General features: G+C 40.7%; 1 protein-coding gene across 2 annotated transcripts; it reads left to right on the top strand.

Annotated features, from left to right (window-relative positions):
* The first annotated feature begins 176 nt into the window (after positions 1–176).
* On the top strand, positions 177–16,057 carry zgc:63863 (TBC1 domain family member 20). 2 transcript variants are annotated; one of them, XR_002041620.2, is made up of 11 exons: positions 177–436; positions 1,344–1,398; positions 2,976–3,106; positions 3,191–3,271; positions 3,769–3,955; positions 4,087–4,188; positions 6,194–6,335; positions 7,597–7,781; positions 9,278–9,387; positions 10,507–13,896; positions 16,014–16,057. XR_002041620.2 is itself a non-coding variant. In XM_010731605.3 (10 exons), exons 1-10 carry the CDS (start codon positions 367–369, stop codon positions 10,671–10,673), a joined length of 1,230 nt encoding a protein of 409 aa, XP_010729907.1. In that variant the 5' UTR covers positions 177–366; the 3' UTR covers positions 10,674–14,760. The 2 variants fall into 2 exon arrangements, 1 of the variants encoding a protein (XP_010729907.1); XM_010731605.3 differs by lacking the exon at positions 16,014–16,057 and having other exon boundaries at positions 10,507–14,760.
* The last annotated feature ends 679 nt before the right edge of the window (positions 16,058–16,736 follow it).

The following is a 16,736-nucleotide window of genomic DNA, read 5'->3' as shown; positions in this document are numbered from 1 at the left end:
ACAATAAGTCCTTGTGTCACTGATCACATCTGATGCCTTTACAAAATCAAGCGAACACCGCCAGCTATCGCTAAAGTATCAGAACTACAAAACTACAGTCAAGTCAGCTCGCGGTGGCGGTGCAAGTGAACGGTACAGCCAATGGCAGCCGTGCAACGTGTCACATGTCATTCCTGTCCAATCCGAACGCGGCTGGGTGATGTCATGGTAGATTGATCCGTTCGGGCACAGCTGTTGAGAGCAACGCTCGCGTAGAGCCAAACGCTGTCAGTGTTTTTAAACCTGTTTACAGAAATATTCTTTACTTGTTCACTTGTCTATGGCACTACACACTCTTGGTCTGGTGGCAGTCGGTTTTTAAAGGGGATGAAAAGGCTCAAGAGGAAGAAACAAAACGCGGGAGTTGGAGTGAATGGGAATGGGTCTGCCACAAGAGGTGAGCGGACAAACATACTGTAGCTAGGTAGTGTTTAATAAACGAACACTGGACATAGATACAGACTGACACACGAAGCTAACTAGTTCTTCCTTTTAAAAAACAGTGTGTGTATTCATTTATCGATATACTGTACGTTTATCTACAGGCAGACACCTGGCCAGTCCAGTCTGTGGCGAAATGCCAGTCAACTTAACACTATTAGCTATCTGACACGAACTAACAGCACAGCAGTCACTCATAACCTGTTTCTGGCAGCGTCTGATCCGCCTGTTGTTTGTGCTTTAGTCAAAGTGAACTGTATCTGCTTATCTGACTGTGCTGCTTGCGTGGCATCCCGTCGGCCAACTTTGAGCTGCTGTCAGACAGACAGAGGAAGGTGCACACGATTTTACTCCCTGTAACCAAAACAAGTGAAAACAAAGACCTGCTGCTCATCACCTGATTTGGTTTAACCCTTTAAGTCGTTCACACGCTTATTTTGAATGATCCGCACATACTTCATGCTTGTGACTCATCATGGTCTGCCATTGATTCATTGTGGTGCCTGTTTTTTTTCATAGGTCAGTAAAAATAATCATTCAATAAGGAAAATGTCCTGTGCAAATATGTCGAGCAGAAAATGTAAGCCTTCAAATCTTTATAATATCTGCTCAGTACCTAGTTAAAGTCATACTAGTGACACTTTACAGTTAATGTATTACAGTAAAATTAGTGACGTCTTTCTTTTCATTGATCTCATTTATCATTTATCTTATCCTTTTCTATTTTCCTCCATATCCGTCTCCTTCCACATGTCTCTTGTTGCTCTCTCTCTCTCTCTCTCTCTCTCTCTCTCTCTCTCTCTCTCTGTCTCTCTCTCTCTATTCTTCATCTCATTCCTCCTCATCTGCGTCCCTCTTTTCAGATCAAGATTGTGGGAGGAAGCAGAAGTTGGCTGAGATCCATCAAGCTTTGATCAGGTAAAAATAATAATCAGTTACAGTTTGCTTGTAAAAGACACTCACTCTTTCTGCTGATTGATTTGAACTGTTTTAACTCTTTTTTAGATTGTTTTTATTTCCCTCCAAAGCTACAGATCTTGCGGATTTTTAATAAAGAATGGCTGAGAAAAAATTAACTCCTCATACATTACATTTAACTGTTGGGTTCCAGTGATGAAATGTGTCTTTTTAACACAAGTGAAAACAAGACATGGGGTGTTAAAGTTTTCCCAGTACATACAAGACTCACCTCTCAACATTTTTTTCCTAAGAATCCGCCTTGCGGCCTGTATTACTAGAAATCTAAAAAGTGTCACCAATTTCCACTCTATGGCCTCCATTAGCACAGGATGTGTTTTCCCAAGTGGGAATGGCGCTCCCTCTGCTGCTCGCTGTTCTACAATTAGATGGTATTCATTTATCCACAGACAGTGACCTTCATCGCTCCGTGCTAAGCTAATTTCACACATGAAGATTACTCACACGTGCCCAGAGGAATAGTGTGATGAGGTTCATGACGTGCAGTGGATCTCAAGCTATGGGGTGAACCACTGTAGACGGGGGCATGGATGACCAGGGGAAAAATTCTTTTCTGCTGACCTTAATTTCACTGAAATTCATCTTGGATCCTTTTCATTAGTTGCTTCCTCCATCATTGTTAATGACTGGAAAAAAAAGTGAGGAGTGAAGTGGGTTTTTTTTTTTTTTTTCCAACATCTGAAGTGGGGCATTGCAGGAAAAGTTTAAGAACCACTGCATTGGTGTGGCATGTAGGACTTCTCACAGGGAAACTGAACTGAAGTAATTGCACAACAGGAGCAAAACAACGGTTTCCTTTGTCTGTTTAACTTGCTGCCACAGTGTCAGGCAGACAATGAATGAACAATGTACATTTTATAGAATGACTTAGAGTAAGTCTTCCACAACTAATGTAAATAATCCACATTCACATTCTGTCTTTTTTAGATTTTTATACTATATTTTATATTAGCCCTATTTTTTAAGATCGCTCTGTGCTGTATGAACATCCATTTCAACAAATAACTGCTTTTTATACAAATATGGGTAACACTTTATATTAGGGAACACATATTCACCATTAACTAGGTGCTTACTAATATGCATATAAGTAGCATACTAGCCCTCTATTAGTATTAAGCAGGTATTAACACCTTATTCTACATAGCCTTATTCTACCTCTATTACGCCACAAATTAAGATTTTTCCTATTAACTCCTAATTATTGCTTATTGACTGTAAATGAATGCATTGTTGTTTCTGAATAATGATGTTAATAACCAGTGGCTTATTGGGGCCTTGTAGTTAATGGCGAATATGTGTTCCCTAATCTAAGGTGTTATCCAAATATGTAACATTACAACATTAGAATCCAGAAATTTAGTCTTTATTCATGAAGTTCATTTGTAACCGACACAGTTCATATTATTTAAAGCCTGATTTCACTTTTATGACTTCTTAACTCAGATTTTTCTTTTGCTGTGCGAGCAGACTTTAAAGTAGTGAACGTTGTCAACTTCTAAATTTTAAATGCGCAGTGATCCAGTGGACATTGAGACCCTGAGGAGAGCTGCAGCCAGTAAAGGAGGACTGCTCACTGATGAACTGAGGAGGAAGGTTTGGCCCAAACTGCTGAACATCAATGTGTACGAGCTACCACATAAACCTGGTTAGTGGCTGATTCAATAATCATGTAACTGTGCATACTAAGTAATGCTATTACTAACTAACAACAATAATTCTTCTTTTCTAGGCCGAGATGTGAGGAAGAACCATAAGGACTACAACCAAGTAGTCCTGGATGTCAGGAGGTCCATGAAGAGGTTCCCTAAAGGTCTCTGTGTGTTTGTGTTATCTCTAAAGATAGCAGCAGAGCTCAGAGTGCCATTTATCAAGCTGTTCTCCCAGAAAACATGCAGATATCTGGCAGGGCTTAATAATTAATGAACTGAGTAAAAGCTGCACCAGGGAGACTCTTCTGTCACAAGACGCCTGCGTTAAGCCAAAATCACAAAGTTAGGAGAGCGACCGAGAAAAGTGTTTTCTTTAACTGAGAGCCTCTAAGTTTTATCACAGTTAATCATGGCATATATAAACTTTTCTGGCAGGAGGAAGCAGGAAATGACAAACATCCAGAAAACCTAACTCAAATGCTGTTAAAAGGTGCTAAAAAAGAAGTTGATGATGACTATGGGAAGTTATTTTTATGGTTAAGTACAGAACACGAATGGGATAATAGTGTAATAGTTCCTGACTGTGTCTCCAGCTGCTCTCTCCGTGTTGAACAAGATTGCATGGTGTTGAGTGTGCTGATTCTCGGCTTCCCCTCAGGTATGCCAGCCACAGAGCGAGGCGTGCTGCAGGAGCAGCTGATTGACATCATACTGGAGGTTTTAAAACGCAACCCCCAGCTCCATTACTACCAAGGCTACCACGACGTGGCCGTCTCTCTGCTGCTGGTAGTCGGGGAGCGGATGGCCATCGGCATGCTGGACAAACTGTCCAATTTCCATCTCAGGTTTTACATTTATTTCTAATATATAAATTTATCTCAATGTGTTTATCAACTTGTTTCCAAGTAATGATTTATGATTTTTTTGATTTTGCAGTCATGTTTCTCAAACTTCTGTCTGTCTTCTCTGTCTGCAGGGATTTCATGGATCCTACCATGGACAGCACTAAACACATTTTAAACTACCTTATGCCCATATTGGAACAGGTTGATGCAGAACTACATGACTTCATGATCAGGTACACACACACAATTTAAAAATGTGTTGTTGCAATGAGCACACTTTCAGCTGTTTGTTGGAGAGGGATGCGCTTCCAGTCATTGATGACACCTTGCTCTTGTTTCCATCAAATTTGATTGTACCTACTGTTAATTGCTTTGGACATGATGTAATGTGAGTGTCCTCCACTAGAGGGCGTCACAGTGTCGATTTTCACCTGTGGGGCTTCACAGGGAGACAAAGAGTGGAGTGTTTGGTTTTTGAATTGAACATGCATCAGTAGTGGTCTCATTGGGGAGTTCTCGTGTCAGATGGTCCAACAGCTGTTTCAGAGGCTTTTCTGTCCCATCAAGGTGTGCACTGCATTTACCTTTATTTGGGAGGTGTAATTAGGCAAAAAAAATGATTCATGATCTTTTTGCAATTTATTGAAACAACAACAAAAAAAGCTGCGAGCAGCTACTGTAGGTTCATTTTGGGACGTGTAGTTAGAACTGGGAATTGTTCTCAAAGGTATTTTAATGTGTTTGTGTGTGTGTGTGTGTCAGTGTGTGTGTGTGTATGTGTATGTGTGTGTGTGTATGTGCACCTCTGCTGTCTTGTTGCCCGTTCATAATTGATGCTGTGCTGGCATCCTTCATATTTGCAAATTACCTGTCTATTCACATACAAGCTCCCACAAACACAAAGCACCAAAAAAAACCCAGACTCTGCACTCGCAGAAAAATGTCAGGATAAACAAAACCCCACTTCAAAGTTAGGAACGTTTTTTTTTTTTTTTTTTTTTTTGTGAGCGCTTCCTCTAACCTCTCTTCTTATCTCTGCCTTCTCCTGCTCCCTCTCCTATTTTCTTCTTTATTTTCCCTTTCTCCCGCTTCATTTCATCTCTTTTATGTCCCTCTCATCACACATCATACTCCCTGCCCTTTGCTCCTTCTCTTTACCCCCCCCATCCATCGCTCCCACTGACTTTTTTCACTTGTCACTCCCTTCTCCTTTTACTCATCCTTCATCCTTCCTGAATGTTCCTATCCAATATTTATCAGGAGCCTCTAAGAGTATACAATTTACTTAACTCTGTCAAAAATAAACTGCACGCAACAAAGAAGATAAAGGAGGGCATATATGGATTTAAACAGCATGTGAAGGTACAGAAAATGTTTGTTTTTTTAGGAGTTAATGGGATCATGAGAAAATCTTGCATTCCCAATATTTAATGACCCTTATCGAAGATCTGTTTACGAGTCAAGGAAAGTACTATTCAGCTGGTGAAAACAGTTGTATGATGGAGGACCCCAGTGATGTCATTAAAGCTTTCTCATGTTCAGTTTAAAGACTTCCCATTATTACAAACCTTTTTAAAGACATGTTAGGAGGTTTAAAGGCATAGGTGATCCTGGGGATTCTTTGGATGCATATTATTCTTTTTATTCTGTGTTTTGTGAGTACACTGAATTGCTTGAAGTGTTGGAGCTTTGTGTGGTAAATGTCAGCTGGCTCATACCATTTGTCTCCCACTGACTCATTCTGATACTTTACTGTAGCACTGCGCTGTACTTGCAACCACTTGGCGTACCATTAGTTTTCAAAATGATTTCCTGCCTTCCAGCCACTGTTTTTGTTTTCTGTTTTTTTAAATTAATTTCGATACAGTATGAAAATCAACTTGGAGACACTTGCTCTTTGTGATGGATCGTGATGTGATGGTCTCTTGCAAAATGATTTCCATACCACACTGAAATGAACTAAAAGCACAAGCTCCCTGGAGCGTAGAAATAATCTGCCGATATATTCTCACGTTCCTCCTGTGAGAATTTGTGTTTTTACTTAATTCTGCTCTTGTAGCATATTTTGTTCGTGTCTGTTTTGTTGTTAGTTTGTAACTCACCGCTGCTTATCTTGACCAGCACACTCTTGAGAGAGAGAGAGATTGCGGATTGAGACATTAAAAGCACATCAGGCAGTCCTTGTTAGTGACCTGTGTGGTTGTTTACAGTTCTTTTCATATCGGCCTTTTCTTTTAGAGCGGAGGTGGGGACCATCTTTGCGCTGTCCTGGCTCATCACATGGTTTGGCCACGTGCTGTCAGAATTTAAACATACCCTGAGACTCTACGACTTCTTCCTGGCCTCACATCCACTGATGCCCATCTACCTCGCCGCCACGGTAAGAAGCCGACAGGAAGCGAACAAGAAGGCAACCACTTTGTTTTGACAGTAATCCAGGACGCTCACACACTCGCACACTTATGTACTCACAGTGAGGAAGAGAACTGTGAAGTCACAAGACTAGTTAATTAGATGGCGCCTAATGAACAGATGAGAAAGAGACTGAAACAGAGAACAAGAGGGACAGAGGGTGAAATAAAAGGGGAAGGAGAGTGGAAAGGATGTGGACTGCATGAAGAATGACAATGTGAGTGAGAGGAGATTACAAAAAGAAAACATTTTTATATTTGTGACATTTTTTTTCTTGTTCGTCTGGTTGCTCACACACTGCTTAGGCATAGATGATTACTGCTGGAGCCTGTACCTGTATGTAAATATATATACATACATGTTTATAAAGTGGCTATTGTCTTAAATAATTATACACAGTGTACACAATTATACACTGCAGCGAGAGAAGAGTTATTTTAATGCATCCTTGTTTTAAATACGGGCATCAAGTATCCTACCAAAATGTTGTAGACCAATGTAATGAACAATGTCAGTGAGTGGGTGTGTGAGCGAGAGAGAAAGAGAAAAATGAGGATAGCAGATGTATAGAAGAGGAAAATTAATTTAAATGAATCGATTCTTAAACAACGTGAGAAGATAAGATGGTTAAAAAAACGTGTTTGATCTTAACTAAAGCCGGGATGTCATTGTGTTTGAGCGTTTTCAACTTCCCTTCGTTAATTATATTACACCACCAATTACTACCAATTTGATCAGTGGTCAAACTGTTGATCAAAGTCAGTGAATCAAAACTATAACCAAAAAATATGACATATTGAAATAATAAAAATAAGTATTCTCTGTTGTTCTGGCTCCTGAATCTGTTTATGTGAGTGTGAGGAGGCCTTCTTTTAACTGAAGGGTTTTTTTCTGCATGTTGATTAGTGTGTACATTTGTGTACGTTTTGCTCATTAGCATTTGAAGAGTGTATGTGTGTGTGTGTGTGTGTAGGGGCTGGGCAGACGCACAGTTCTGTTTGAAGTGTGTGAAACAACAAAGCAGAATGTAGTTCATGTTTCCTCCAAGGCTGAATACAGCGCACAGCATGGGGGTTTAACTCTTCATCTGCCGGTTGCACTGCGTAAGCACTCATCCTTCCTCACGAGCATCTCTGAATGCAGAATCTAATTCATGGCTGCTGGCAGGCTAACCAGAGTGCTGCACAGCTTCAGGTGTGAAAACTTTGAACCCTTCCTCTCCTCCTCAGATCGTGTTGCACAGAGAGAAGGAGGTGAAGCAGACGGAGTGTGACATGGCCATGGTCCACCACCTCCTCTCCCGCATCCCCCAGGATCTTCCATACGAACTCCTGATTGGCCGGGCCCAGGACCTGTTCGACCAGTACCCGCCATCTCTACTGGCCAAGCGAGCAGCACTGCAGTCTCGTAAAAGGTGAGGGGACAATAATGGAAACCAAAATGGTTATGATAATAACATAAAATATATTCTATTGTTAAGACTATTAAATAAACACATCAGAGATTGGTGCTCACTGGACACAGCAAGGATAAAATCCAGTCTGCTCAGTGAGGTTGTATGAATACATAAATCTATGTTCACTGAATGAGGTGTTGTGCATGGTTATACTTCAGTCATAATCATAATTAGAACCACTTTAAGTTTTTCTTTATCTAAACTGAAGCCTGAAGGATAGAAGGTTTAAAGCCCACTGTGTTTTAAAAATATAATTTACTTTATGATTGTGATTCATATCAAACTGGCTGAGCCAATGGGCAAAACAAAAGTACAATAGTTTTAACATCAGTTTTGCATTGATATTTATCCTAGCTGTTAGTTTGTATCTATAGCTTCAAATAATGATTTATTTCATTATCAGTTAATGAGTTCAATATTTTATTTGATTATTATTCAACTGAATATTTTACAAAATTTCACAAAACTGTGAAAACTGCCCATCACAACTTCCCACATATTATCTTCATGATCAGAAGAAATCTGCAAATGTTCACATTCAAAAAGCTGCAGACAGCTGTTTTTTGGTATTTTCTGCTTAATACATTTCAGGCTTCAAGTTTCAATATTTGTCATATGCAGGCACAAGGTCAACAATACAATGAAATGTGTTGAACAAGAGGAACCGGTCAGCTCAGCATTAAGGGCTCTAACTAGGTTACACACACAAAGGTTAAAAAAAGCTAAAGAAGTAAATAATAAACGGCTTAAACTATTAATCTTTTATCAAGTCTGTTGTCTGTCAGTGTTGTCAGTCGACTGATCACTCACTTTACTTTACAGCTTTATTGCTCCTGCATGTTCACGTTTTGTGCTCAGTGATTTCATCAAAAATGTACCACATAAAAATATTTTCGAGGTTGTGTTTAGTGACTGCAGGCGGTGTGACGTAGTTCCCTCAGGGGCCAACAGGAGGTGCTCTAAAAACACATCCAGACTCAGTGATGCTGCTACACGGGCCATTTAGTGCATGTGTGTGTAACCATGCATGTGACCATTTTTCCACATTTTTTATTATTGAGGAGGAAACATCAGACACACGACTGCACCTCCTCTCTCTATCTAAAGTCTGTCCATCAGTCTCTTCGTCCTTCAGTCTTAAGGCCATCGTTCAGGAGAGGAAGTGACATCACTGACACGAGACCTTGACTGACACCGAAAGATCCTCATGTCCCATGATGCATTACTCCCATAGCTTCCTATACACAGGAGCTACTAGAGTTAGCAGATCTCTCAAATTGTTCGTCATATTTTCCCTCTCCTGTCTTTATCCATCAGTTCATCCCTCAGTTCATCTCTTCATGTCGTTCCAGCTGCCCACGCTTCACCGTACACCTGACTCTGTTCTCCATCATCGACTAACTCCCCTCCCTCCCTCTTTCCATCCCTCTCTTCCTCTTGTTTTCTCTCTCCAGTCTGTCCATCAGCACCTTCAAGGCGTTTCAGCTCTCCACCCTCCACCAGAGGCCCGACTCTGTTCTCCAACGCCTCACCAAGGCCCATGGCTCCAACTCGTCCGGACACGGTAAAAATAGCAACTTTAATCTCATTTCTGACACCGATGAAGGACTCCACACAGAGAGACGCACGTGCAAATGAAGTGAAAAGTGAATTCTTGTTTGATACTCTTTGAAGTTGGGGGGGGGGGGGATTAATATTGACCATGAGATTGTAAGAACAAGTATTTCAACCTGACCATCAAAACCGTTTGATGATCCACAGAACATAAATCTTCAAAACAAGGCAACTGTAAATATGTCATCCCCCACAAACGCTGCCCCCCTTTAGGCCAATCAATAACAAGTAAACAAGTGATGTAGTACCCCCATCAGACCAATCAAGTGCAAATTTAAATATGCCAGAACAGAACAAAGAGTTATGCGTTATTCCCGTAGGTTTTGTGAAGATCTGATCAGTGGCATCCGACATATTGTCTGTGATGTACAGGCAATCAAAAATATGCTGTAACACTCCCCTCAGGCCAAACAGTGTAATATTAAAATTGATGCACATCATTCCCTGCAGTTTCATCAAAATTCAATTAGCGGCATCCATGATGAAGTGCATAACGGACAGAACAAGGGACGATCTGTTGCACCTCCTGATTTCACTGTGGCAGATAATGAATGGGAGTCAGTGTAAATGTCTAAATGTTAAAGCAGTGATTAATACTGGCCGACGCCTGAAATTAATTTTTATTATATCATCATATTTGATATTATTCATGAGCTGCAGTTTCAGTAAAACCCATTCAATGATTTACATTCTATAACCTCCTCTTTACTGTATCCATAGTTCTGTTATATACGTTGAATCAACACTTGCTGTACCTAACACTCTGGCATCTAAGTGGAGTAAAGTGAGGATACTACTAGCAATCATGAAGCAGGATCAGTTGTTTAACACTTCATTTATTGTGTATTATTGTGTTTGCCCCCTCTTCGTCTCTCCTCCTGGTGTTTTGACATCCCTTGACCCTTTTTGAACCTTTTTTTTTTATTTTCAATCAGAGTAACAAAATGCAGCTTGATCCTCCTTTGATTCAGCTTCGAGCATTTTGAATCCTCTTGACCCCTCTGTGTCGCCGCTTTTCACACTCTGACCCCTCCTCCTTGTTCTGTGCTCGTATCCTCCCGACACTCAGGCCTGGAAGCAGCTTTGCCCCGTGCTCGAGGCCAGCTGTGGGGGAGGGGGAATAAGATGGTGAAGATGGCAGTGTGGGGGCTGTCTGCTACACTTGGGGCAGCCGTGTTCGCTGTGGCTCAGACGGCTATGGACTGGGGACCTGAGGTGTTACTACAACTGTTCTGATGTGGCGGTGGGGATTTGGACTGTAAGACACTGACGTATGGTGACAGCAGACACAGATCTGCTCTGCAGATGGATTAACTGTAAACAGACAAACATACAAACAAAGAAGACTTGAAGTGCATGTCTCCTGCTGAGAGGAGACACAGGAGGAGGTCAGTTATCTTGGTGCCAAACAGGTTGTTGCTACTCAACCACAACAAACATATGTTAACCACTTGCCAGCCTCTGGATGTGTGTGCCTGTGTGTGAGTGGGTGTTTGTGTGTTGTACATTTCAGAGCGAGTATCCCAGACCTCATGCCACATGTGACCATGGATGAATCACTGAACGGGCTTACCATCGTTTGATTGAATTTTCAGAAATGACACTTGGGGCTCTGGGCTAGAGCTTCTGTGCGAAGAGACCGGTAATGTTTCAACATTTTTGAAAAGTTAATCAAATGAGCACAAAAAGACACAAAAAAAAACTACAGCGGACACAGAATGTCCCCAAAGAGACAAAAATGTCCACAAGGAGACATAAAGGGACTACAAATGGACACAAAACAACCTCAAAGAGACATGAACATATAGCCCACTGTCTCATAATCCATCCATACGTGTGAGACGCTAACACGTTTTGCCTTTTCATACTGCTGCTGACGCGTCACCGCTGGTGTAACATGTCACACATGTCTCTGCGTGCTTCCTGTTGGCTGATTTATTTTGCCGTTTTAGATCGTCATGCTTGTTTTTCGTTCGCATTTCTGTTGATGGCTGATTTTAACACGCTTGTTGGATCAGCAGCCATATCTGAGAGCCAAAAGTGCCCGTAGCCAGCAATGATGACACATGAATACAAATTATTAAAGAGCAGTGTTTTGTGCTGAAATCCTCCAGTTCTGAGCAAAGAAGGAGAGCAAGAGAGAAATGGGGAAGACGGAGGGAGAGAGATTTTTTGCCTGTGAGCCACTGCTATTAATTGCTTAACTCCAGGTGTCAGCGAGTTACATTTACAGTAGAGTTTGGCACACAAAACGAGCTGTTGCTGCCCCAAAATGTGAACATTACACACAGTTAGCAGGCAACAGTCAATGCAAGCAGTGGCAGACTGTTATTTTTCTATTTTCTGTAGCAGATTCTTGTCTGTTGTGGCCCACTTCTGCTCAGTGAATATGGGGAAGACACCAGTACTTTAACAGTCTTAAAATATTTAGTAGGTTTGCGCCAACATCCACCCTGAACAGCCGTCAACAGAACTACAGTACGTGTCCTCAGTTCTTCTTCAGCATCATACTTCTCTTCAGTATTTTACACGTAGGTTCACCTAAAAATAGGATTTTAGAGCTACACTCAGACTGAATATTTCAACATTAGTCATGGAAGAAAGTGTTTTTATTTCATTTTTAATAGTGGAAAACTACCTGCACTTTCTTAAAAGGTACCACACATACTTCATATATTATTGGACCAAAGTGTGTGTTTGACCGTAAACGTAATCAGAGTTTCATAACCTGAAAAGTGAACATTAATAATACAGGCTGTTTCCTCCTGAGGTCCATACACATGTACAGAACACGGGGGGTTCTCCAATAAGCAATGCATGCTATGCTTGTTGACTTATGTTCTGAAAGATTTATCAGCTTTTACTAGTATGTAGCTACTGCAGCTGTTAACGCAGACCACCAGAGTCACAACACTCTCCTCCCTCCTCTTCCTGCATCATCAGATTTATAGTGAACATGTTTGTTTTTTTGCACAGCTGGATGTGAAGTTTACACTGTTGGTTTTAGATGTAATTCAACGGTTATATGCTTAAATGTGTTGCACAGATCTCTCCAGAAAGTTACATTTTATAGGCTCAGGGCGATGTGAGAAGGATTACACAGCCAGTTAATCTATTTATCACTCCATTAAGTAGTTAGTGGCTGGCGTTCTTTAGAAAATGCCGATTGCTGTGATATTGGTTGGTCATAATCAATACGTCAATAAATCAATTAATGGCCTGCACCTCAGGTGGCCGGCCAGCCTGCAAGCCAGTTAGGATTCAGACATCTAGTCAGTCGGTAAGCTGTGCTGGTTGTTTGAATAGCCTTTCCACTTTTCTGCTACGTCATGTAAAACATCACATGTATGATGTGATTAAATGCATTAAGCGTGCGTGCGTGTGTGTGAGAGAGAAAGAGAGGTGGAAAATGTCAGCTTTAATCACAGGACATTTTCCTTCTAATTTTAAAGGCATTTTCTGTTTATAATTAATTTTTTGTTTCGGTACTCGAGCTAAACTGTCCAAAGTCTACTTTTTAACAGCAACAATCTGATTGGCTATTTATTTAATGGTTAAACATTTAATTGGATTGTATGAATGTGTATTTAAAATGAACATGAGAGAGATTAAAAATGATTATTATGGTTTGTAATTATCAGAAGTCTTTATCTTAATCCTTTTATTCTGCATATATAATACCGTATCTGGTCAGTCATTGTGAATCAGAGTAGAAGTTAAAGGACGTGTTTGACATTTTTGGAAATTAGTTAACTGCTTTCTTGCTGAGATTTTGGTGAGAAGATAGATACCCCCAGCAGCAGGTTAAGACGGGAAAAGTGAGAAAGCAACTAATCTGACAAAAACCTCCACCACTGTATAAAGTTTTTATGCTTAATCCATATAAATAAAAAAACAGGGGGTTATGTGCCAGACTATTTCTTGGCTGGACACAATCACAGTTAGTTTCCTGGGAACCAGCAGAGAGATCAGGAAGTTCCTGTTCTTGGTATGAATCTTATCATTGAACATTTCCAAAAATATCGAACTATTCCTTTTGAAATGTTTATGAACCAGCTCACTTCTTAGTTGAAAATAAGAAACAAGTGACACCTCAAAGGCAACATTATCATCCCATGGTGCATGGTGGGCATTGATGTGCATCCTGCTCTTCTTATACACACCGCTCAATCTGCAGTGAAATAAATTCTGCTTCTACTGGCTGTACTTTTAAAGTGACTGTATGTAACTGTGCATCTATGATGCTTGGCAACAGGTGATAAAATAAATTCTGCTGATTATAACTATTCATTTTATTTAATTTTACCAGTTTTTGCATGTTATCTTGTTTGCTTACACTTGCTGCCTAAGACGTAAATATGCAGGGGACAAACCTTTGACCAGGGTCTGTGAGCTTCAAACAAAAGTCAAGATGCTTTTGTGCAGTTGTATTATTAGTGCTATGTACACACACACACACGTACAGGGAGAGAGTGGTGGTGGTAGTGCCAGATCATAATGAGGATTTAATTCCTGCCCCTGGCTCTTGGCGTGCTTAAGACACTTTCTCCTTATCTTTTTTTTTAATTCTCACATTCACACCTACACAAACACCTGCACTGGTCTCAGTCTGGCAGAGGCTTTAGATGGAAAATGATTGAAGTGTGTTAGCTGGGTTGAATGAAACCAACCAAGATGTAAAAGAAAGAAGATAGATGCTGGAGATGTCTCAAACACCTTTTTTTTCTTTTTTAAGTTCAGGATTATAAAAGTCACGAAAACACTGTTTAAACTCTTCCACAAGAAGTAAACAGGAGTAGAAGTACAACGTTTAATTTGACTAGTTAAATATTTCACATTTTAATTAATGCTGTTTATTTGCATTTGATTATTTGCATATTTTGTCTCACTTGATATCAGGTCACATCTGCAGTGATTTTAAGGCTACTTTGAAAACAACAAAACAGATTTTCTTTAAATCAAAAGAACTTGTATTTCATGCCAAATGATGAACTCACTCTGGTGTGATGAAGAGCCTGAAGTTGAACTCCCTGTGAGCTTCTGTCGAGCCTCTCATGACCACTCTGTCCCCCTCCCCCTCGGGTCTAAAGATCTCCCAATAGACTTGATCTCACCAAATGTCAGATTATAATGTAATGTGTGTGTGTGTCTCTGTGTGATGTCTGTGGGCATTTTAATGCATGTTAATTTATCATGGCTACTAAACATTTGATACATGCTGATGAACATATCAGATTCTTTGCACCTTGTACTGAGACATAGAGATGACGCTTTTTTTTGTCTATGAAGTAAAACATTGAATAAACGATGAAGAAAACACTCGGTTCAGTGTGAACGTTCATTCTTATAACTCAGTGTTTTATTAAGATCTGCATCAGCTGAATATTTTCGGTTTAGCACACTTTTACATTTAGGCATTTTATTTATGGACTTTTCATTTAGTTGATGGACAGGAAATTAATTGACAGCTATTTTGATTCAATCCAGTCATTTTAATACAAAAATGGCATACATTCCCTTGGTGCAGCGGCTAAACTGTGATAATTCTTGTAATTTCTTAGTCTTCAGTGATGCCAAACTGAATATATTTGGGTTTTAGACTGCTGCTTGGACAACGCAAGACATTTTAATACAGCACCTTGAACTCTGGGAAATTAGAACGGGCATTTTTTTTTTTTTTTGCTATTTTCTGACAATAAAAATTATAGTTAGTCGCCGCCTTAATCCATGCAGAGTAATTTGAAGAATCCAGCAGCTGTTTTTCTTCTTGTCTTCCTTTGTGTCTATTTGCACTGTACAGCTGTTGTCTTTTCATAGGCTCTGTTAAAGTGGCCTCCTTGGAGAAATGAGGTCAGAAATGTGCTTGTGTGTGTGTGTGTGCGCACTTGGGCAGGATAAGGCTGCACATCTGTCCGCCTGACCCCCCGGGGGAGACGACCAGAGGTAGAGAGCAAAATCAGAGACATGAGGTGAGGCAGAAAGGCGAGGGTTAAAGAGGAGCCAGGGACGGGATGAGGGGAAGATTTATACTGTGGAAGAAGACATCTGGTGGACGTGTTTTGAGGTAGCCGAGGTCCTCAAGAACACGTATTTAAGCGCAGCCCCTTGAGGATTTCTAATGAGCTGTAGTGGAGGTGAGTTTGGGTCTGATCAGAGTTAAGAGCAGATGTGGAGAGGGTTTGAATTTATGCAGGGAGCTGTGTGGAGGTGTTACTGCCCTGATTCCAACACTAAATGATGACACACTTTTCTCTTAACCTGCATGTCGGCTTGTAGGCGCTGACCCTAAACAGAACTTTTTTTACATCTGATCCTCTTGTTAAATGAAACCTTTGACCCTGGCTTCCTGTGAGGTTACATAAGCCCAGCACTACTGTAGTTTAGAGCCCACAACTGGAAAACACAAAGGAAAAGAGTGGAGGTGGATACTGTATGTGTGAGTGAACAGAATAAAATACATATATATTTGTGTGAGAGAGAAATGTTGGACACACTGGGGACAACAGCTGCTCCAGGGGTCCGTCTGATGTGTTTTTTTTTTCCTCTTTTCCCCTGGTGACACACACACACACACAGACACACACACACACACACACACACACACATGCATGCCCTCACACATCCTCAGCGCCACCAATAAAAAGAGCAGCAGCACCTCAACCACTGAGCCGTAACAAAACAACTTTCATTTTTAATTCATTCATTGGACTTAGTTGTATAAACAAGCTCCACGTTGCCTGGTTTGTTTTCTGTGTTTTTTTAATTGATTGAGTTGATCTTGTCCCTTTGGTTTGCTTCTCTGGGGGTGTTCCAAGCATTTCATTAATAGTCCACATCGACATATATATATATTTTTTAAAAATGAATGAAAATCAATGGTAATTATCTTGAGAAACGTGATATTTGGGATGATCACAGTATGCACTAATGTCAGATTATCTGAAATTTATCACATTAATAAGGTTTTGGCTTCTAAAGAAACAGATAGGAAGGGGAGCTTGAGCATCAGGATTCATTCTGAAGAACATCCCCAGTTCCACAGCGTATTCACTTCAAAATTCTCCTCCTCACACACAAAGCCCTCCATAACCAGGCCCCTTCCTACCTCACTGACTTGCTCCATCGCCACAATCCATCCCGCAGCCTCCGTTCATCTGATGCAAACCTCCTGACTCCTCCATCTAGGACCAGGCACCGAACCTGGGGCGACAGAGCCTTCTCTGCAGCTGCCCCCTCCCTCTGGAACTCTCTCCCCAAACACATCCGTGACTGTACTGACTTGCCCACCTTCAAATCTCT

This window comes from Larimichthys crocea, chromosome XIII (genome assembly GCF_000972845.2).
Source record: "Larimichthys crocea isolate SSNF chromosome XIII, L_crocea_2.0, whole genome shotgun sequence".
Classification (NCBI taxonomy): domain Eukaryota; kingdom Metazoa; phylum Chordata; class Actinopteri; family Sciaenidae; genus Larimichthys; species Larimichthys crocea.
This window is presented reverse-complemented; position numbering and strand designations above follow the sequence as displayed.

Excerpts from the sequence above, each read along its gene's own strand:
- zgc:63863 (XM_010731605.3), top strand. The coding sequence starts at position 367 with ATGAAAAGGCTCAAGAGGAAGAAACAAAACGCGGGAGTTGGAGTGAAT. Across the intron at positions 3,956-4,086 it reads CTGTCCAATTTCCATCTCAG|GGATTTCATGGATCCTACCA; the intron begins GTTTTACATTTA and ends CTCTGTCTGCAG. Across the intron at positions 4,189-6,193 it reads CTACATGACTTCATGATCAG|AGCGGAGGTGGGGACCATCT; the intron begins GTACACACACAC and ends CTTTTCTTTTAG.